Source organism: Sceloporus occidentalis, unplaced genomic scaffold (genome assembly GCF_023333645.1).
Source record: "Sceloporus occidentalis isolate IW3139 unplaced genomic scaffold, rSceOcc1.0.p SCAF_73, whole genome shotgun sequence".
NCBI classification, from domain to species: Eukaryota; Metazoa; Chordata; class Lepidosauria; order Squamata; family Phrynosomatidae; genus Sceloporus; species Sceloporus occidentalis.
Genome location: NW_028317053.1, coordinates 1029084 through 1052379, shown reverse-complemented (window position 1 = coordinate 1052379; position 23296 = coordinate 1029084). Strand labels below are relative to the sequence as shown.

General features: G+C 39.7%; 1 protein-coding gene across 7 annotated transcripts in view; it reads right to left on the bottom strand.

The window, feature by feature from the left end:
* LOC149286012 (intermembrane lipid transfer protein VPS13A-like) overlaps positions 1-23296 on the bottom strand; it is a 207055-nt gene that overhangs the window by 118648 nt on the left and 65111 nt on the right. For all 7 annotated transcript variants that reach the window (XR_016277743.1, XM_089494507.1, XM_089494508.1 and 4 more), the window contains 12 exons: positions 23020-23221; positions 22797-22911; positions 22017-22153; positions 21192-21324; positions 15887-16004; positions 15007-15142; positions 13424-13511; positions 12643-12812; positions 8866-9022; positions 4032-4111; positions 388-447; positions 151-301 (listed from right to left, as the gene is read on the bottom strand). Coding sequence is in view for 6 of the 7 variants with exons in the window: in XM_089494507.1 (XP_089350633.1) it covers positions 151-301; positions 388-447; positions 4032-4111; positions 8866-9022; positions 12643-12812; positions 13424-13511; positions 15007-15142; positions 15887-16004; positions 21192-21324; positions 22017-22153; positions 22797-22911; positions 23020-23221 (1547 nt within the window). In the remaining variant the exon portion in view is untranslated. The remainder of the gene's footprint in view (positions 1-150; positions 302-387; positions 448-4031; positions 4112-8865; positions 9023-12642; positions 12813-13423; positions 13512-15006; positions 15143-15886; positions 16005-21191; positions 21325-22016; positions 22154-22796; positions 22912-23019; positions 23222-23296) is intronic.

Below are 23296 nucleotides of genomic sequence, written 5' to 3'. Positions count from 1 at the left end.
AATACTGAAACAAGAATTTGTACAAGCATCCAGAACCTGATGGAATCTGCTCTTATTAAGCTTAAAATAATTTCATGCACGTTGTAAAAGCAGTGTAAAATCAGGTTGAAACAGTTAGAATGTAGTTAGTTTTAGATTAGAAGACCTTACTAAGTTTCTTAAGGACTTCCTTCTTTTCTTCTTTTTCCTGGACAACCTCTACTGGAGCTGTCTCTTGATTTGGAAGCAGATTATTTAGGAAATTCATAGTATTCAGAAGGGCTTCTGTGTGTAAATGGATATCTAGGGAAGAAAAATTCACCTAACACCAAAATAATTAGTAAAAATATGTTTTAAATACACTATTTTAAACATAGTAGAATTACAAAGAGAAATCATAATTGTTACCTTTATCAGCTGTAAGACATTTTTATAGGTAGTTTTCAGTTCTGGAGCATTAATATCTGCCTATTATCAGAAGTTAAAAAAGCAAGTGAAAATTCATGAAGAATGTATTCTATACAGTACAATTATATCCAAAGTCTAATCCAGGGGTCGGCAACCCCTGGCCCGCGAGCCGCACGCGGCCCGCCGAGGCCAAAGGACCAGCCCAAGCCCGGTGCTGCCGCTGATTGCCAAAGATCCCGCGCCGAAGAAAGGAAGGAGAGAGAGTGGAAGGGAGAGAAAGAAAGAAAGGGAGTGGAGAAAGATAGGGAAAGAAGAAGAGATGGAAGGAAGGAAGGAGAGTGGAAAGGAGGAAAGGAAAGAAAGAGGTGTGGAGGGAGAGATGGGGAGAAGGGAGAATGAGAAAGGGAGGAAGGAAAAGGAAGAGAGGGGAGGGAGGAAGGAAGGAAGGAAAGAAAGAAAGAAAGCAAAAAATAAAAAGGGGTGTGGAGGGAGAGACAGGGAAGGAAGGCAAGGGGAGAGTGAGAAAGGGTGGGAGGAAAAGAAAGAGAGAAGGAAGGAAGGTGTGGAGGGAGAGATGGGGAGGAAGAAGGAGAAGGGAGAATGAGAAAGGAAAGGTGGGAGGAAAAGGAAGAGAGAGACAGATGGAAGAAAGGAAGGAAGAGGTGTCGGGAGGGAGAGATGGGGAAAGAGGAAGAGAGTGAATGAGAAAGGGAGGGAGGGGGAGGAAGGAAAAGGAAGAGAGAGAGATGGGTGGAAAGAAGGAAAGAGATGAAAGGAAGGAAAGAGAGTGGAAGGGATGGAAAGAAAGAAAGAAAGAAAGAAAGAAAGAAAGAAAGAAAGCGGTGTGGAGGTAGAGATGAAGAGAAGAGAGCCAGAAAGGAAGAAGAAAGGAAGGGGGAAATGAAGGAGAGAGGGATTGAAAGAGGTGTGGAGGGAGAGATGGGGGAGGGAGGAAGAGAGGAAGAGGGACATGAGGGAAAGAGGGATGTGAAGGGAGACATAGGGAAGGAAGGAAGGAGAAAGAGAAGGGAAGATGGGAAGAAGGGATGGACCTCTGCCTCCAGCAGGAAGGGAAAGAAGGAAGGAAAGAGGTGTAGAGGGAGAGATGGGGAGAAGGGAAGGGAACTAGGAAGACAGGAGGGAGGGAAGGAAGAAGGAAGGGGGATGAGAAAGGGAGAGGGAAATAAAGGAAGAGGTGGGAGGGAGGGAAGGAAGGAAGAAAGGGGAAATAAAGGAAAGGGAGGAAGAAAGAGATGAATGGAAGGAAAGAAAGAAAGAAAGACTAAAAGGGAGAGTGAGAGAGGAGGAATAAAGGAAATGAAGAAAGGCATGGAAGGGTAGTAAGAAGGTGAAAGGGAATTAGAAAGGGAGGAATAAGGAAAAGGGAGGAAGAGAAAGATGGATGGAAGGAAAAAGAGTGGGAGGGAGGGAAGGAAGTGGGAGAATGAGAAAAGGAGATGGAATAAGGAAAAGGGAAGAAAAGAGAATGAATGTGAGATGGAGGGGGCCGGCAGGGCCAGCAAAGAGGGGGAGGCCTCCAGCGCTGGCGCCCCCGTCGGCTTTTTTGCCAGCCTCTGACAGGGCCTGGGGCCCCGTCAGGGGCTGGCAAAGAGGGCGAGGCCTCCAGTTCTGGCCCCGCCCCTGGAGGGTGGAAGCTCCACCCCCAGTGTGTGGCACCGCCCCCGGAGAGTGGAAGCTCCCCCCCCCCCCGGCTTCGGCCCCCCAGTTGTCTGAGGGACAGAAACCTGGCCCCTGGCTCAAAAAGGTTGCCTACCCCTGGTCTAATTGGTAACTATATTCAAATCATCAATGTTCTTTTTTTTAAAAAAGCTAACATAATAACCACATTGATGTATTAGACTAAAGATCATTAGGTTCAGCAAGGTTCTCCAACTGTGGTCAGCCCCTGGGAATTTCACAACAGGGTATTAAAACAGGAGGACTCCCGTGCTTTTTACCTTTCAGAGGAACACGGAAGATCTATCCTGCTCAAGAGTGATAAACTATGTGAGGATCTGGGGGCAATTCGCACCCAGTCCCATCCACAGCCATGACGTGCACCCCACATACCAAGCTCAAATATCTGGACGAACAGAGGTATTTCCTCTGCTGATTTTCTCAAAATGGGGACAGGAAGTGAATGTGTGTGTTCTTCCTTTTGCCATTTTGATACTGGCTGCAATAGGAAACCAAAGTATCTGGAGGTACTACAGGGTCCTGGGATATTTGCAGGAAGTGGTGGGAGTGGGTATTTTTGTATGTTTTCATGTGTTTGGGTATATTCTACATGATTTAAGGCAAACGTCATGCTGAAACATTTAAAAACAGTTTTGGAGGGACTGATGAGGTACTTCAAGGGCCACAAAAAGGGGGCTAGGGACTGGATGTAGCCCAGGGGTCACACTTTGCCCAGCCCTAATCTAGTTATTGTGTTTGAGACCAATCAATAATGCTGCCCTCCATAAATTCTTCTAATCTCATTTCAAATTCATCTAAAGAAGTGGCCAACACAAGATCTTCCCACATTTATTTACAGTCATCCCTCCATATTTGCGGCTTTGATATTTGTGGATTTGATTATTCACGGATTTCATTAATATGTTCTCTCTAGGACTGTCTAGGTCCTCCAGTGCAACTCTGTGGTCAACTTTAACTAAAAGTTGCACTGAAAGACCATTTGTAACTACTCCAGTGGCATTCTATGGTCAGTGTATGTTGGACACTGACCACAGAGTTGCCCTGGAAGACCTAGAGATTCCTAGAGAGATGTCCTCTCAGGTAAAAACAGTGTTTTTGTTATTTGCGGTTTTTCCATATTCACGGGGGTCTTGTTCCCCTAACCCTAGCGAATATGGAGGGACAACTGTATTTTTATTCATTTATCTAATTCCATACTAAGAAAATGGTAGGACATACATTAAATATGTGTATGTCTGTGTGTGAGTGAACAATGATTTCTCTAGTGTATTCTTTTTTTTCTTCTGTTGATCAATTTCACTAGGTGATCCAGAGTTTTAGTATTAATGAAATAAGTGATGTAAATTTATTATTTGCTTATTTTATATGCCACCTTTCTTCTAAATTAGACCCAGGTGGCTCACAAAACCACTTTAAAACATTTTTAAAACACATTTAAAAACACCACATTAATATAATAGGTTAAAATATAAAACCATTAAAAACATACAAAAGCTAACACCCCAATAAGAAGCCTCCCTGGGTGTAATTATATATTAAAAGACTGCTTGAAGAGAAAAGTTTTTTCCTGCTGGGAAAAGGAGAGTAGGAAGGGGGGCAGGCTAGATTCCAGTGAGAGGGAATTGAAAGGGTGGGAGCAGCCAGTGAAAAGGCTCTCTTGTGTGATATTTTAAAACCATTTTTCTCTATGGTTGTATTTTTCTGCATCGTTTCCTTCTCTATACCACCCATTTTGAGAAAGCTTGTTCAAAATTGCTCACAGTTGTGGTTGCACCACAGATTTATATAAGGGGTATTAATAGATGTCAGTGTTTACCTGCTGAAATACAAAACAAGATTAGGTCACTATATTTTTATATAATTAGGTGTAACTATTTTGAATATTAGTATATAAAAATCCATCTGTAGAACAGTTCACAAAAAGGTTTCAAAGCCCTTTCTCTTACCTTTGTATATTCAATAGATAGAAGATCATCCACTGAATTATCCAGTGTTGAAATTAAGTAAACTGGCTTGTCTTTATCATCTAATAAAGAAACCTAAGTATTAAAACCTACACAGCCATATCCATTTGAGTTATCTCTGTCACAAAATTATGTTACAAAATATATAACTGGAACTTAAGATAAACATGTAACGGCTGGAATCCCATTTGTGCACTCCCAAGTTTAACTGGAGGTAAAGGAAAGAAACAAAAGTGTTGGGCATTGCAGCCATAAAAGAAATATGGCATTGGAGAAAAGTTTGCTCAAAGATAGCAGATTTTATCTGTTTCATCTCATCATCACTGTGCTAACTTAGAAAAATCACAATCACCTGTAGAGTGTACCCACAAGAGTCTGAGCAGTGTGTTCCTTATCATGAAATACTAGAAAAAACTCAGCAAAGTGATTAAAAAATTGAATTACAGTGAGCCCGCGCCATACGCAGGCTCGTTATAGGTGGCTTCCAGCTTATGCAGAAGCCGCTGGGAGGATGGGAGAATGGCACACACACATGTACAGCCGTGCGGCGTGCACCCATTAGATATAATGGGGCTCAAGCATATGTGCTTTTTGTCTTACACGGGGGGGTGGGGGTTGTGTCCGGAACAGATCCCCCGCATAAGGCAAGGGCAGACTGTACTTTTTTCTAATTTAGGGGTGGAAATCACGCACCTCCAGATGTTGTTGGACTCAATAGCCCTAGTCAGAAAACCAATGGTGAGTAATGCTGAGAGCAGGTCCAGTAACCTCTGGAGGGCTACATGATTCCCACCATGTATTAAATATTGATATAAGCCAGGGCAGTAAAGGGTTGTTTATACTGTAACTATCATTAGGCATAAATAAAAATAACCAAAGCAAGAATTGATAAATAAGAATTTAGAAAACTTGGCAATATTCTAGTACACACGACATATCCTAATGTTGTCTTTGTATACAAAATGAAAGATCAAGAGGTTGACACTTACAGTGTCATTATAAAAGGACTGAAGGAACAATCCACAACTAGTGAGTTATTCTGTTGCACGTGCAGATCAAAGCAGGAGACCCGAAGTTCCAAATCCATTTGGCATAAATTCTCCATCGATTCTCATTATTATTATTAACATTTATTTCTAAAGTGCTGTAAATTTGCACAGCACTGTACATTATGAATATCCATCTCTCTCCCAGTTTAATTAGATAGCCTTCTTCACGATTAGAAAATAGCTTAAAGGTAAAGTACAGACAGAAGAAGAGTTTTGTACACTCCCTAAGGTGGCGGGTGGACTGCACCTTCAGCCTTCCTAGAATGCTCATTCACAGTATGCGTCAACCTCTCATTCTCAGGCCTGCTGAAGGAGCAATCCTGAACTATTGCGATGTACCGTGTCTCCTCCGCAAGAGCAGGAAAGATTGCTTTTGTCTTATACCTCTGCCTGCAGAACAGAGCTCCCAAATGCTGTCTGCTCTGACTTAAATTTGTCTACCTTAGACCTTGTACAGACTGGCCTTAAAGGCCAGCTTGAGGGCAAAGTCAGGGTCTAGCGTCCATATGATGCAGGACCGGGTTCTGCCTAAAAGGCAGCATGACACCACACGGCATCATGGCACTCCTATGGCACTGCATCCGCATGACACAGCCCTACTGGAGTGTCCAGTTCCTCTTCTTGCCTGCTGTTCCCCTTCGTTTCTAAATTGGAACTTTAATTTGCTCCATTACGGTCTAAAGTTTCTGAAACCTCTTTGCAATTGAAATCCCCATCCTCTTCAAAAGAAATAGTTTTCATTTCTAAAATATCTTTCCATCTTTCTCTTTTGGATTGTAAGTAATGGCTATTGTTTTTAACCTTCGCTTCTAATAATGCTGTTTCTAAAGCTTTTTGACCAAATAGAAATTTTTCCTTAAAAGGAGTGTTTATCTAATTGGCCACAGACTTTTGGTTTGCCTCCTAATTCTTTAACCACAATGACCTTCTGCCTATTGTTGTTGCCATTACTGATCTAGTTGTAAATGCTATAGAATCATATCCAGTGTCCACTATGAACTGTAGTACTCTGTCCAATTTGCATTATTCTGCATGTTGTACATACAGAAATATTCTGACTCTGATACCTTCTATACTCAGAGCGTACCTGCCCCTGCAAACACTGATACAGCTACTGATTCCCTGATGGATAACACTGCTGTCTCATGTGCATTTCTAAGGGCAGCTGTTATCCTTTTTTCATCCACACCCTTCAATGTTCTATCGCCTTCTTGAGGAAGAACAGCAAGAGAAAGCAAAGCAGAGATCAGACCATCAACTAACAGAAATGATAAATGGTCCACCAAGTCTTTTTCATATGTATTTAATTTTTGACTGTACCCAATAAACCATTTAAATTTTTAAGATAGTTTTGACTCTATTAAATCCTTAAGTATTTCTGGCTTTGGTATCTGAAATGTCTGATATGCCAACTTCTGTATCACTGCTGCTACCTAACTGTTCCTTTGTGACTGTTTAATTTCCTCCTTAATTAAACTTTGATCTGTGCCTATTCCTAATTTTACTAGTACATCTTAAGAATACTTTTATAGCTCTGCTTGTTTTTCAACCCTTTGTAATAGTTTCTGAGTCTGGAATCAGCACTGTCCCTGTCTATGATTACTATGTGTTCTTCATACTGAGAACCTGAATCTGACAAATCTTCTCCATCAGTTGAGATAATTTTACTTCTCACATTTATGAATAAATGGAATAAATTACATGTATAGTTTTTCCTAAACTTTTTGGTTTTGATGAAACCAACATGTCAAGAATTAATTAACTGGTTCTGACCTTCTTCCTGTATCCCCTCTGTACTTACTGATTCCTTGTTAAATAACTAATGGTGCATCTATACTGTAGAAATAATGCAGTTGGACACTACTTTAACATCCACGGCTCCATTCTACAGAATCCTGGGCTTTGTAGTTTTTGAGAGGTTGAAGCATTCACTTGTGCTGATGTACAAGAGACAGCACAACTGGTCCTGACTTTCTGTACCTATGTCTTACCTTTAATAACACTGAGCTGTTAGTGCAGAAATTGCTCACTGCAACTCATCTTGCAGCTTGAATATAAAACACTCCCTTTTTCTCCTGCAAGGGATTGCACATTCAAATGAGTGGTCTTCTCCAATTGGACCATAAACTGTCTTGCCTCAGCTCTGAACTTAGAATCAAGCAAACCAAGATGGCACCTGGAAGCCAGAACTGGGTTGAAAACTTCCACACATTGCTATTTTGGAGCAAGTTTTTCCATTAATTTTCCCCCCTTCTACTTCTACTTTTTTAAGGCTTACTAACTTTACCTGAAACTATTTCCTTGAGTCTTACCACACTCAAAACATGCCCTTCTGGCTCACTGGACAAATTTTTTTTTTCCTTTAAAGCTATTTCTGCTGTGGTTTTAGAGGCTCATCTCTCAACGGACAACTGAACTTTTACAGAGCTGTGGACATTTTCTTCATTCTCATTGACTACTGTAAGTGCAGTTTTGGGGGAGACTTTTAAAACCATCTCATCCTCTGGTGGTCTTTTCTTTTTCTCAGAAGACAAATGAGACTTCTCCCTTTTGCCATCAAAGTCATGTATTCTTTGTTTTTTCATTGATAAATCAGTAGCCATTGTTTATATTACCTTTAGTGGGAAACTTAGAAAGATTTTAGAAAGCTGAGGAGAGCAAAAATTAAAAGTTGCAAAGCAGGAAGTTTAAAACTGAAGGAGATGTGAGAGCAAATGGGCCAAACAGATTCAGAACTTTGGGTCTCCTTCCTCTATCTGCTGGCATGAGGGAATAACCCAATAATTGGGGATTGGTCTTTCAGCCAGCCCATGGTGATTTCCTTCCATCCAAGTTTCACCTAAGATGAAGCAGATACTGCTCTTAACATATTCAGATGCCAGAAGACATAGACTCTAGTGTCTACAGATAAGTAATTCACCTCTCCTTTGATCTGTGTACAGATTAAATGTTTCAAACGCAGTAAACCTCAGGTTTGGTTCAAGGATCCCCCATGGATACCAAAATCTGTGGATGCTCAAGTTCCATTAAATAAAAGGGCACAATAAAATGGTGTTCCTTATATAAAATGGCAAATCAATGTTTGCTTTTGGAATTTATATATATTTTTAATATTTTCAAGCCATAGATGGTTTAATCAGTGGATAAAAAATCCTTGGATAAGGAGGGCTGACTGTAACAGAATATAATACTGTAATGTCAAAGTTCAGCTGAAGATGGTACATTCAATAAACAGCAATAAAAGCTGTTATAATTCACTTTATATCTACTGGTATTCAGCTCTCCTGCCAAGCCTCAGTGAGGGGTATTAAGAATGTATGTTCTCCCAACTTTTTGTATATGCATAAATGGTAGTCAAGCTACAACATTTATAAAAATCTAGATATGAAATTTCTTTATTTTTTAAAAAGAGTGCAGACCATCACTTTGCTATACCTCTACAAAATGAATTCTCCCCCAGTCCTATAACTGTCCTATACACTGAAGTTTTCCATCAGTAAACTGTTATTTTAAAACAGATGTAAATCTGCTCAGGCCTCTGAGGAAGAACACTCAAGTGTCCAAGATGCCTGGGTCCCAGTGGCTGGTAAGAGACCAGATTCCAGCTGACAGTGTTCTGGCCTCTAAAGAAGTGGTAGCCAGGCACACCTCTATTGCGCCAGGAACTGCTTTCACCCCATTACTCACCCTTCCTTTGTGTCATAACTTGTCTAGATTGCAAGCCTAAGGGTAGAGGTATGGGTATACATTCTTAAATAAATGCTTACCCATATATTCTGGACATAATAAGCCAATTTCGCTAAGAAAAGCCATTGCAGTCATATCATATGTCCTTAGCTTAAGTTCAGTGCCTAATTTGAAAATCTCTAGTTGAATGATTGGCTTTTCAACACCTTCTGCAAGACGGCACACTTGAAGAAATACCTATGAACAAAAAAATGGCATGGTTAACTACATCTACAATAATAATAATAATAATAATAATAATAATAATAATAATAATTTGTATTTTCCCACCTCTCCCTGTGGATCGAGGCGGGACTGCATCAATAAAATAAAGGTACAGATATAAAACACATTCAATAAAACACTGACATTATTATTAGTACAATGAAATAGCTAAAACATCTAGAGCATCTAAAACATCTAGAAAACATACATCATAACCAGAAGTGAAGCATTTTATCTTAAAGATCTCTTATAAAAGGTTGGATGGATAAACCCACCGGAAGAGATCAGTGTTAAGTGCCTTCTTAAAGGCATCAAAGGTGGTGATAAGACAGATCTCTTCCGGTAGGCTGTTCCATAGTTTGGGGGCTGCGGCCGCAAACGATCTATGGGAAGTTGACGTTAACCTGGGCTTATGGTATTCTAATAAAATCTTCCCAAGAGATAACCAGTGCAAGTACTACTTCTTCAAGGTCTTTTTTGTCCAGGTAGGGATGCAGTTGGCGTATCAACCAAAGTTGGTAACAAGCACTCCTGGCCATCACATCTAATTGAGATGACCGTTGTAAAGATGAATTCAGGAGTACTCCCAAACTGCGAACTTCATCCTTTAGGGGAAATGTGACCCCGTCCAAGACTAGTTGACAAAACTCCTTCCCCAGATTTGGGGTGCCTATCGCAAGTACCTCCGTTTTCTCTGGATTCAGCTTGAGTTTGTTTTCCCTCATCCCGCCCATTACCGACCCAAGGCAGGCATCCAGAGGAGAGATGCCATCCTTAGTTACTGCAGCAGCAGTACTGATAACACCGCACCCCATGTCTCCAGATGATTTCTCCCAGTGGCATCATGTAAATGTTAAACAGCATTGGGGACAGAATCGCACCTTGAGGGATCACTGATTTGAGCTCCCTCATGGATGAATAACTATTGCTTGTTTTAATTCCGATGGAAATTAAATAATGTATGCAATAATTGTTCAACAATGCATCCATTATTTGAACTATGTATACGCTACTTTTCAGGAAATAAAATCCTTCACAAAAAATAACTTGCAATATATAGGAGAATGGTGCCCGGGGCAGGGCACATTTACTTTACTGCATTGCATTTTATTGCATTTATATCCCACCTTTATCTTATATTAGATCCAAGGCAGGTTACATTTTAAGTTGAAATATAGTTTAAATAAGATACAAGACAAAGTTTAAAAGCCAATGACTAATCAGTTGTATTACTGTTAAGGACCATTTTTGTATGAGGATGTGAAGAGAAAATTATCTCCTGCTACTGTGCAGGAACACAAAGAAACAAATGACTACAATAAGCTTTAACTCTCCAGATTCCTGGCAGCTCCCTCAAGAATCCACATAATGGCAAAATTATGTTACAATCTATAGAAAACAGAGGGGAGAAACAGACCACCACAAAGGGGCGGCTTCAAGCCACCACTGACGAAGCTGGACTGGGGCCACAGCAGCCATACACTGCATCCCCAATCGGGACAGGATCCGGCCCAAATAGGAGCAGCAGAAAGCTGCTCCTATTTGGGGGTGGATTGAAGCTGCCCCATCACTGCTTTAGCTGGCTTGGGGACATGTGGCATCTAAACACCACACCCCCATGTCACTCCAAAGCCGGCCACGAGTAATTGCTGGCACAACATCCGGGAGACATCAGGAAGTGGCACATGTAAATACAATGCCCCCAAGCCAGCTTGAAGCCGGCTGAAGCTGCCGGTCTGCTCCGACTCTAAATTACCCTTTAAAAGAAAACAAACTAAGAAATTTATTCAGAGAACCACAGAGTTTGAAGGGACCTCAAGGGATAGAATTGCACTCCTTCTGAAGGACAAGATAGATAGCATAGGAGTTTAATTGAACATCACTATCAGTGGATGCTTTGGTGACACTGGTGACAAAGATGCCTTTTATCACCTTTAGCACTATTTTGCCAGGACATCTTTACCTGGAGAAAGTGGCATTTGCTAGTTGCTAAGGCTCTAGTTGCATTGAAATTAGATTACTGTAATGTGATCTAAGTAGGGTTGTATTAAATATGTGTCAGAAACTTTTCCTGGTGCAGAATACAGCGGCCTAATTGCAACCACAGCATATAATTGCATCAGTTGCCAGTGTGTATTTCCAGAAAAGATTTAAAGTGCTGGTCACTTTTAATGCCCCAAACATACTGGCTTAATCCCTGGCATTTCCAACATCAAAACTTGTTTAATCCGGTTTCAAGTTTGAAAAAGTATCTGGAACCCTAGAGTACTACAGCGGGCCCTCCTTATCTGTGGATCCCAGCATCCGTGGATGGCAAGCCCTTGGTTGTCCCCAATAAAGTCTTACTCGGTGCTGTTGCAGCTGCTGCTGCAACCACCACTTTCCTCCTCCTCCTCCCAGTCCTCATCGTTGTCCTCCTCCTCCTCCTCCTCTCAGTCCTTGTTGTCATTTTTGTTATCCTCCTCCTCTACCTCCTCCTATCAGACCTGCTCCTCCCCTTTGCAATCACTCCTGCTGCCCAAGAAGAGCAGCTTTTTCAGGATTGTAGCAGCTATATGTGGGGCTATGGCGGGCTTTGCTGCCACCACCAGAAGCCGTTCTTCTTGGATGGTGGGAGCGACTGCGAGGAGGAGGAGGATGACAAGGAGGACTGGCTTGAGAAGGAGTAGGGAGAGGAAGAGGAGGAGGAAGAGGAAGACGACGGGAGGCAGGTAGGAACTTGAGCATCCATAGATTTTGGTATCTGTGGGTGGTCTGGAACTCACCCCCCATGGATACCGAGGTCCCACTGTACTATCAATATAAACAAAACTCAGAGTATTAGATTATTGACCAAAATTGTCTAAATTCATGCATTCCCCCTAGTAACACTAGCAGACTTCAAAATATTAAACTCATTAACTACTAATATAGTTATATATATATATAATCCAGTATCACTATTGTAATGTCTCGTTATGTAAATGTTATTAGATAATTTCTACGTTGTCATCCAGTAAAAACTCTCCAGGTATATAATAAAATACATTAAGTAAAAATGTATAAAACCCTTATTATCAATATATCTCTAAGTTTAACAATGTCTGAGCCTTTCCTGACCCTGATTACTACCACGACCATTTACACCCCATAAAAATATCTCCTAAGTGTCTATTTTGTGCATTTTGTCTCTGCCCAATTTTCACTCGTTTCTTCTTTTCATGACATCTAGGCATAACACTCTTGAAGTTTCATGCCCATCAGAAGAAACTTTTGCAGGGTTGAGGGACAGATTGATGGAAGGAGGCAGTGGGAAGCCCCGCTGTGTGAGTGACTTCCATCTGATCAAATTTTAGGCCCAAGACTTAGGACTGAAAATATTATAATGAAATTATTATTAAAAGTCTATACTCTGGATAGTCGCATGCACTATGGAAAGAATGGTGAGGACAAACAAAAATGGTTATATTATTTGTTGGAGTGAAACAATAATGGTAACTATAATGGTAACAGGTTTAATGTACATGAAGGGGGGAAAGCAGATTTTTTAAGACCAGTTATGAACAGAAATGCAAATAGGTCTTCTATGGAAGAAGATAAAACACACACATTACCTCAGATATTTCAAATCTTAGTTGGAAATCAATCATATTCTTCAAAGATTCTCGTCTTGCTGCATTTTTTCGGACACTGCCCCTCCTACTCAAGGAACCCAGAGGTGCTTCAAAAAATGGCAAGTCTTCCACAGGACTACTTGGGGCATCATAAAATTCATCTTCAGATTCTAAAAGTTATAATAGTTTGAATATTGACTGTTATAATAAGTTTTCATTTTCATCTAAACACATGTTGAGAATCCAAAATTACACTGACATAACTATAAATGTATTTGTGTGACACATTTGAGTTGATTGCTGTACAAGCAGCAGCTTACTGCAGCATCTGAGACATCGCTACTTCCAGGTTTTTATGTCAACATCACTATTTGATTAAAGGGGGTTGTATTCTTTCCATGTAAAACTATTCTAAGCAAGCTCTCCAGTCTGCTGCCCCGTAACAAAGCAGAACTTCTTTCCAAGTTAATTCACACGCTCTTTTTTATGTATGGGAATTGCAAACAAATAAGCAGCAAACAACCTATTTTGCCAAGAAAAGAAAAACAGAAAATCAACTAAAATAGATGGTTCATGGTGAGCCGATGCACATGTTGACTCTTAGTACCTCACACTCTTTAATCGAATAGTGAATTATGCATCAAACATGGAAGTAGTGATGTCAGAGAAGATGATTACTCATCAGCATTAAGTCCTAAACAGGCCCTAGCCTAGGAGATCATCACGATTTTCTGAAATGAAATCATTTGATTTTTCATTAAAAAATGAAGAAAATATTTACCACTTGATCCTGCTCCAGAATGGTGTTCTAGAAGTGGAAGCACAGAGACTGACATTTGGGGTGTTGCTAGCAATGAAGATACTTGAAGCTGAAAAAGAAGGCAATATGCAACTGTTCTTTAATTTAAGTGTATATATGAATAATATATTTTATTCATTTATTATTATTATTAACCTTTATTTATAAAGCGCTGTAAATTTACACAAATTTATTTTATAAATTTAACAAATATAATCAATTTTTCCTGATAATTCATGTCAGCAAACAAATCAAATTTCAACCATTTGAACAATTAATTAAAATAAAATATAAGACATGAACACCCTTGTTAAAAACAGCAACCAGGAAATAACAAAAATAAAACCAATCAGCAAAAATAATTAAATGAAACCAGCTGAAGAAAATAAATAAATCAATAAAAAGTCAAAGACCAAAGGTATGTCTAAACATAGAATTCTTCAGCACTACATGAAATGTTAAGCATGAGGGACCAAGATAATCTTCTCTCTATAGTCTAAACAAGAAGAAGAGATAGAACAGATAAGAGGGCTTAATGAGGAGGTAGGTTCATATAGGAGAATGTCATCCTTCAGATACTCTGTTTCAAATTCTCAAATTTTGTGATAGTTTCCGAGTTCATAGGTGCACACATTATAGCAAACTGCATATATTACTGAAAATCACGCTTTTTATGAAATGCACTGCATAAGAGGAACTACTAGTAAAAAAAAGGTGAAAAGGAAACACATGTAAATTAATGTGTACCTTAGAGAATATTCACAAAAATATGCATTTTCAAAAGAGATGAAGTCAAACAAGTTCCAATGACCTTCAGGATGGAAAAATAAAAAGCAAGCAGAACAAAAATGTACTATTTTTTCCTACCCCAGCACAGGGAAATATTGTAATCTATAGCTTTATTGTATACAGCTAGCTGACTGTAACATTTACTTAGGAGTATGTAACAATTCAATAAGTAGCCAAAAATGGGATGCACAAATGCAGAAACCCATACATATGAGTTACAGAGATCTCTAATAAGACCCATGAAGACAGCATACAGTATCTGCAAAAAAGACAACAGATTTCAATGAGGTATTATCAGAAATATACAAGAATACAGTGGTTCTTATTGGCGTTTGGTTCTTCTGTGGATAATAAAATCCGTGGATGCTCAAGTCCCATTAAATATAATGGCATAGGAAAATGGTGTCCCTTATAGAAAATGGAAAATCAAAGTTTGCTATTTGGAATTTATACCTTTTTACAAAATATTTTCAAGCCACAGATGCTTGAATCCGTGAATAAAAAATCTGAGTGTATTATGAAACATTTGAAAGACAGTTTCATTTAGTTAGTGCATTACAGCAACAAGGGAAGTTCCAGTAATGCTGAACAACACTATTCCCTCCACATTTTACTATTCTTTTTGCAGAGAACAATGGGGGGACCATATTGTCCAAAAAATAATTTTAATGAGGTTGTGCTGAAGTTATAGTATAGCAAAGGAATATTTCTCACAATTCAATCACACTTTCAGAATCATAGAGTTGGGAGGCCCTCATTCCAACCCCCAAACTTGCCTTGGAAGGTTGTGAAGAAGAGATGTCAGGAGGACTTTCAGGTTTAGGAATACTATCAATAAGTTCCAGAATACATTTCAATTTCTCATCTGAGATGTTGAAAAACAGTAATGGTAGTTCACCAAATATTTTGTACCTATTACAGGAGAAAACAAACCATAGAATAACTACTGCTGTGTACTAGGAGCTTAACCAATTTATTAACTGATAAATTGATATTCCATCTTTCAACACAAGTTTTTTCAGGTCAGCTCATTAAAAATATATCAAATATCAACACCAAAATAATTTCATGAAAACATAATAAAAACAATGGGATAAAGACCTCTCAAAAGTAAGTCATGTCTCATTATGGCTTAGAGTTCCCTGACAAAATAAACAAGCACATGGAAAAGATAGGCATTGAATACATGACCTTTTGACAAGATCACTCCCCAATCAAGTAAACTAAGGAATGAAGAAGGAGGAGTCTTCTATGCCTAGATAACCAGTTTCAGCACAGAAAAAAGCAAAGAAAGACAGTTATCACAAGGAAAACAGTGGAATCCCAAGTATAAGTTCTTGATTGTGATTATTTGATATTCATACATGATTTGGAGTAAGGGTAGGTACTCCCCACTTTGGTGGTAAGGTAACAGCATTCTGTGTAGTCATGCTAGCCACATGACCACCGAGTCGTCTTTGACAATTCTCGCTCCTTCAGCTTAGTAACAGAGATGATCGCTGCCCCTACAGTCGAACCCGACAAAGTGGCAAATGCCACGTATTACAAAAGTGAATAGCCATACTAATATTTGGTCTCAAAAGTGGGATATCACAGGAAGCAATCACTGTGATTCTCACTAAACCAAATGTAAACATTCATATAAAATTATCTTACTTGGGCATTCTTACATCCGTTACAACCATTGCTCTGCTTAGTTCCATTTTAACATCCAAAGGCTGCAAAATATGTTGAGATGATGATCGTAGACTACGGGCCTCCACCCAACTTTCATCTAAACATAAGAAAAAAATGTTACAAGAAACATTTTAAAAGTATTAACTAATTACTATACAAAGAAGGCAAATGCATACCCCTTTCATATTCTATGTTTTTCTGGACCTTTCAAGCATGGAAACCCATACAGCTTTTAAATCAAAAAGGGCAGCATAATCCTGTCCTGAGCTCCAGTGGCACAAGTGCATTTAGAGTAGGGGTGGGCAACTGTGCAAGTCTAGGAAGCCATATAAGCCGCCAGGGAATCTTTGTGTGAGATACCCACAAAGAAGAAGTCTTTTTTTAGCAACAGAAAGTCAACTTCTGTTTCAAAAAAGGACTCTCTTGGGGCTCAACTGACCTAGAGGCCCACATTTAAAACATGGTAGAAATGCCTTGCACACACTCTTAGAGGGCATTTGAGGGGGAGGGGGATCTCATCAACTGGGAGGCCCAGAGTGCCATGGTAGAAATAAGATTGGTACTTACTGAGGATTCATTCTTGGATGGCTCAGATGAGCAATCCACAAAGTTGGGTTATTTCCCTCATGCCAGCAAATGTTACAGGAGTCTCAGAGTCTTAGGCCTGTTACAGACTGCCAAAATAAAGCTGCTTCGGGTCTCTTTGGAGGTATGCTATTTAAATGATGCATGGGTCCTAAGAGTCCGGAGGTCACGCCAAAGCCACACTCCATTCCTAAGCACTGGAGTGCAGATTTGGTGCAGCTTCCGGATTCTTAGGATGCATGCATCATTTGAACAGCATACCTCCAAAGAGACCCAAAGCAGCTTTATTTTGGCAGTCTGTAACAGGCCTTAGGCCCGTTACACACGGGCTCTTGAGGAGCCCCCATCACGTGATAGGGGTTGGCCGGGGACCTAGCGTCCACACCGGCCTCACCCCTATCACATGACGGGGGTGTAATAATGGCGGCGCCCTATACACACAGGCACCGCCATTATTATGTGTCGGACACATAGAGTCCGCACGTCACGCGGCGCTTATGACGTCGTGAGTGCGCGATTGGCTGCTGCGGCTCCCTCGCGGAGCAACCAGCAGCGTCGGCAGACTGCCGCTTTTAAGCGGTCTGTAACAGGCCTTAGATTCTTTTCTGTTAATACAGTTGACTCCTGAGCTTTTAGTTCAGTTTCTTTTCAAAGCCTGCTAAATATCTAATGTCAAATTTGCTAGTTTTATATGTCTAATGTATTTATTCATTTATTCATATTTATTCATTCATTTGTTTATAATTCTAATTAATATTATATAAATGCAGCCAAGTGGGGGAGAACTCCTTATCTAAGCCATCCAAAAATGAATCTTCATGGTAAGTACCCATCTCTCATTCTCTAAATGGCATGGATAAGCAATCCACAAATTTGGGATGTATCCAAGCTACCCCACTTCAGGAAGGGAAAAGGCTACCCTAACAATCTTACAAATTGTAGCAAAGTCCACCCAAAAGCAGACTGTGTTGAATTATATTTATTGATTTTGTAATGCCTTATAATTGTTAAATGTGCTTTCCAACCAGCTGCATTATAGATATCCTCCAATGATGCTGATACAACCTTTGGTGGACCCTAGGAAGGCCCTATGCTGGTCAACATGGAACACATTGAATGTGACCATACATTTTTGTGGTCCTGAGATCTTTGGCAAATCATAGCATAGAATAATACATGTTTTCAAGCCACGGTGCCAAAAGCAACTTAGACCTGGAACAGACCACCACTTTGCAGTGGCCTGGGGCCAAAATTAGGGCTTGAGAGAATGGAGGGTCTGCATGCTTTGCACTCTCCCAGTGCCATTTTGGGTGCGCGCGCATCCACACACCACACACACCGATGACATGCCTTGTGCCCTGCACCCAAACAGGGCAGTGCACAAGAGACATCACCACACAGCTCCTTTTGGGGGCGGATCGTTGCCTAGTCCCTGCGGCTTCTGTGGCTAGATCCAGAGGCCGCCCCTTTCTTCTCATCTGTACAGCCCCTTAGAAACTTTATTACCTAAAGACCTAGGATTAAACTAGAAAAGTAACTCCTCTGTTTTCCTTAGATTTAGTTATATGCTTTCACTGCATGCCTCACATCCAATGTATTCCATTTCCTCTCTAAGTCATTAATTGCATTTGGGCAAAAACTTGGTAAACTAATGGATTTTAATAGTCCTTTGCTCAATCTGTATTTGGGCAGGAATGATGGATTCAACATCAAGGTTAGTTTTTCTTAATCCCACTTACACAAGGAGGGATATATTGATAAAGCCAATAATTCCTATAAGCACCTTGCTGAAGTTATGGCTGTCAGAGACTTTAAAAGTAAGTAATCTCAATGGGGCTTCTCTCAACAGCTCAAAAGGCAACTGTGTTAAGTCGAAGGCTTTCATAGCCAGCATCCATAGTTTTTGTGGGTAGCAAAAACCCACAAAAAAGCAACTGTGTTAACTTATTCAGAACTAAATTAAGATTCCATGTTAGAAATCTTTGTACAATTGGTAGGGCTTACAAAGTTGCTCCTGAAGAACCTCCATACATGCGGATGTGAGGATAGGGCCAACCTCTATAGCTTAAACACAACTGTTAAAGCTGCCACCTGCCTCTTTAGCATACAGTCTTAATCCTTTCTCAATTCCTTCCTTAAGAAACTTCAGAATATTACTGACTTTTACCTGGCTTATATCAACATGTGAGCGACATCAGGTAACAAATACTTTCCACATAACATTGCATATTCTACGTAAGCAATACTTTTGTGAATCTTAGCAAGGTCTCCACAACGGCATCTGCATATATTTGTTGAATCAAATGTCTCATTTCAATGTCCATGCCGTTAGTTTCATCCATCCTGGATTGTTGTGCAGTATTGGTCCTTTATGGAGTAACCTTAACCTGTTTGATACGTGCTGGCAATGTCTTACTGACAGGTGAAATAACAGCAGAAACAAAGACCTCCTTGGCTAGTATGGTGTTATTAACACAACTGTTGCTCTTTCTTTCCATATTTTTGCCAGCACTCTCGAAATAACTGGAACTGGAGGAAAGGCATACATAAGTCCTTGAGGCCAATCCAATACTAAATCATGTTGTTCCAAGCCTCTGCTTCTGTCTAAGGGAAAATTTCTTGGTTCCAGGGGTGAACAAATGTACCTTGAATGCATCTAATTTGTTGTTTAGCTGGCTGAATACTTCTGAATTCAGAGACTACTCTATATAACGGATCTTTTTTATGCTCAGAAAATCGGTTTCTGTGTTCAGAGCCCTTGAGGTACACTACCGATAGAGACTCCATTACTTGTTCCATCCAATGTAAATCTGATTGACTTCTCTTCTGTACACATCTTGATTCCTCTTGTTTCAAAATGTATGGCTTCATTGTCATATTGTTCATCATTTTTGCACATTTCGACCTCTGATTATGTTTACAAATTTGAGAAGTGCCAACCTTACAGATTTCAGCTCTAAGAAATTTAAACTGTGTTTCAAATCCATGCCAGACCATGTGCCTTGGATGGACTTCCCCTCACAGTGTGCTCCCCAACCAGTTGGGCTCACATTTGTTGTTATGATTATACTCTCTTGTGGTACAAATGGTACACCCTGTTCAAATGATCTTTGATCATCCACCACTTTGAATCTTCCTTCAAATCCTCTGTAATCTTCACTTGACAGCAATGTTTGGTTGCTATAGATAAGGCCTCAGAATTTGCTTCAGCATTCTGGTATGTAGCCAGGCCCAAGGTGCTATCTGAATTGTGGATCTCAGTAATACTAGTAATTCTTCCGTTTTCTCGGTTTTTATATCTTCAGTCCTTTCCTGACATTTAGTACTCTCTCTTGGGAGAGAAACATACAGCTCTTGGTTGTATCTGTGCCTTCAAGTCATTTTCAACTCTATCATGGGCTTCTCTCTGCAAGTTTCTTCAGAAGGAGGTTGCCACTGCCATCTTCTGAGGCTAAGAGTGCATGAATTGCCCAAGGTCACCCAGTGGGTTTACATGAACAAGGTGGGATTTGAACCCTGTCTCGAGAGTCATAGTCCAATGCTCAAACCACTACACCATGCTGGCTCTTGGTTGTATCTAAATGAACTTCCCAAAGGGACAGAAACTGTGTGGGCTTGAGATGACTTTTCTTATGATGTACAGTGAGCCTGCACCATATGCGGGCTCGCTATAGACGGCTTTCAGCTTACGCTGAAGCCAAACAGCAAATGAAAGAATAGCACACACGCCGCACGGCCAAGGCACACATACGAGCTCCATTATATCCAAAGGGGCGTGAGCATATGTGCTTTTTGCCTTACATTGGGGGTGGGTGGGTCCGGAACGGATCCCCTGCATAATGCAAGGACCCACTATATTAAGAAACCATATGCTTACAGTGTTTGTAATGTTTGTAGCATGCTTACAGTGTATGTAATGTTTGTAGCCTACATCCCAATTTCAAAAGGATATCGTCCAAATAAGGGAACAATTGAATCACCTTTTCTTAATGATGTGCTACCATTGGTACTAGTACTTTGGTGAACACTCTGTGCTGATGCAAGACCAAACAAGAGAGCCTTGAACTGATAATTCTGGTACTGAAACCAAATCGGTTGGCACAGGGGGAAAATCCTCATGTGGTGGATTGTTCCACTGCCATTCCAAGAATGTCCCTGATGGTTTGTAATGTTTCCATTTTGAACCTCTGATATTTCACAAATCCATTCAGATACTTGTGATCCAGAAGTGGCCTGTATGGGCTATTACTCTTGGGTACAGTGAATAGGCTGGAATACACTCCCTTGCATCTTTGGGAATATGGCACCCACTCTATAGCTCCATTTTGCAGCAGATGGTTTATCTCTCTCTGAACTATCTGATGTTTGGTTTGATTTTGCAGTTCTAGTGATGGAAGACATCTGTGCTTCGGTTCCTCCATGCTGTCATCTGTGTTTAATGCCTTCATAAATTTATCAGGTTCGCCAGCAATTGAATTCATTGTGCTTACATATCTTGTCACTATTACTGTTTTCTCTTTTAGGTTGTATGGGTACACATGCTTTTAAGTTTAACACTTAAACAAAGAAACACGCATCACACAGCCTGCGACAAGTATCCAGTGTCAAATAACATGGTGTTAGAATCAATTTGAAGAAAACTATTAATACTGCCCTGCTTTTTAAAATTTATGTACAATCAATCTGTATCCATACTTACCATGTCTGCTATAAAGGAGTTGTATGCTACTGAGCTGAATATCAAACTTATCATATGCTCTTGACATAATATCTTCAAGAGCACTTTCACCAACTTTGATATCTTCCAAGGTAGAACGACTTTTACTAGTCATCTTAAAAAGAGAAAAATGATTTTAATAAGCTGTCACAACATATTAAATAACATACTCAAGTATTCATTGCAGATAAAGAACATTTTGAAACCATATGGTAAGAAAATGAAAAGACAATACTTTTACAGATTTTTTAAATGATCTAATGAAATATTTTATCTTTAATTCTCTGTATAGACTAGAAAGGGAAAGTTTAGGAAGAATGATGAACTACTAATATGCTTACTAAACACACATTATGCTTCTGATTACTAATCCGAAACAATAACCACTAAGAAAAATTCTAGTAGGATAACCATTTTAAATCTGTTGTAACAAATACAAGCCTTTTGTTACTCATAAGACTAACACATTATTCATGTTATAGATTTTTAGGGTCCACAAACAACTTTGTCAGATGCATTTACCAAAGTGGACCCTGGCCTATAAAAAATTATTCCACTATGAAATTGGTTAGCCCTAGGGTATCAAATGTTTATCTGCTTCAATTGTGTGAAAGATTTCTCTATTTCCAAGGAGATATATTTCCAGTGTTAAATATTTTATGATATGGAAACATTCAGAAACATAAACAGTAGTAAAATATAATTTTGCATGAAAAACAGATTAAATTAAAAGGCTAAAATGAATTACAGAATATGGTGCTTTACTATTTCTGCATTAGGTATTATATTGGTATTTGAGGGTTTTACCTTTAAATGACCAAGATCCAAAAGTAATTTGTTTGCTGTTGATTCATAGAATCCATTTTGTGGAACAATGATATAGGAAGCCATTAGATTTATTTTTAAATCTAGAATCTTTTGCGTTTCTATAACATACACTAGCCCTGGAAAAACATTAGAATGAAAATAATTGCAATAATGATCATAACACAACTATAACCAAATAAATTTATTATGGAACAAATTTAAGCCAAATAAAAGCTACAGAGTTTAAGAGAATTCCATTACACAGGGGCACATGCCAATATGAAGTAACATATTAAAAATGCAGACCTTTTCACATACCACCATTTCATGCAAATTTAGGCCCGATACAGGTGGGCAAAGAGCACCGTTCTTGGGCCGATTTAAGGGCTCGGGAGAGTGGAGCGTCCCCATGCTCCCGAGCCCTATCACGCTCTCCCAGCACCATTTTGGTGTGTGTGCCAATGCTGTGCCGCGTCTAAATGGTGCAGTGCACAATGGACGCCACCACACCACTCCAGGGCACTAATGGTGCCTTGGCAGCAGCAGAAAAAAGGAGTCGTGTTTTGCAGCTCCTTTATCTGAGCGCATCGTTGTCGTGACATGCGGTCGCCACGGCAACGATGCAGGGGATAAAGGGGCGGCCTCTGTCCACTCCTTTCCCCCTATCTGTCCAGTCCCTTAATCTCCATACAGAGGGAATTGTGTACACTATGATGTCCAAAGTTAGCACAATAATTTATTGTCTTTCAAAAATGTTTTTCAAAAATTATCCAAACTTACCTGTAGCCGTCTTTTCCCGAAATTCTTCTAATTTTGTTAAAGTTGCTGAGGTCAGTTGCTCTAAATGAACATTACTTGGGGGTCGGAAAAAATCCACTAAGCTATTCACAGTCATCTGAAAAAAGTGCAAAATGACAGGGAAGTATATCATCTATGAATATTTAATTTATTTAATTAAAATATTTCACTTTAAAAACTTTTAAAATATAAGTTTTCTACTTACTGCATCATATATTATTTCCAAAGGCTGTGATTCTATTCTTAGCTTCTGATTGGCAGTTTCATCTAATGGATTGGTCTCAAACATGATGGTAAAGAGTGATGTATTCTGCTTTGAGTGGACTGTATTTGAGGACAGCAAGTGGGGTACTGTTTTTCCTTGAGTCATGCCCTGCACTTCAAATGCACTTACACTTGACTCAAATCTGTATGAATTACAAACATTGTTTGAGAACACAGACAAACATAATTCTATTGTTCAAAAATGATTATTTTGTTCA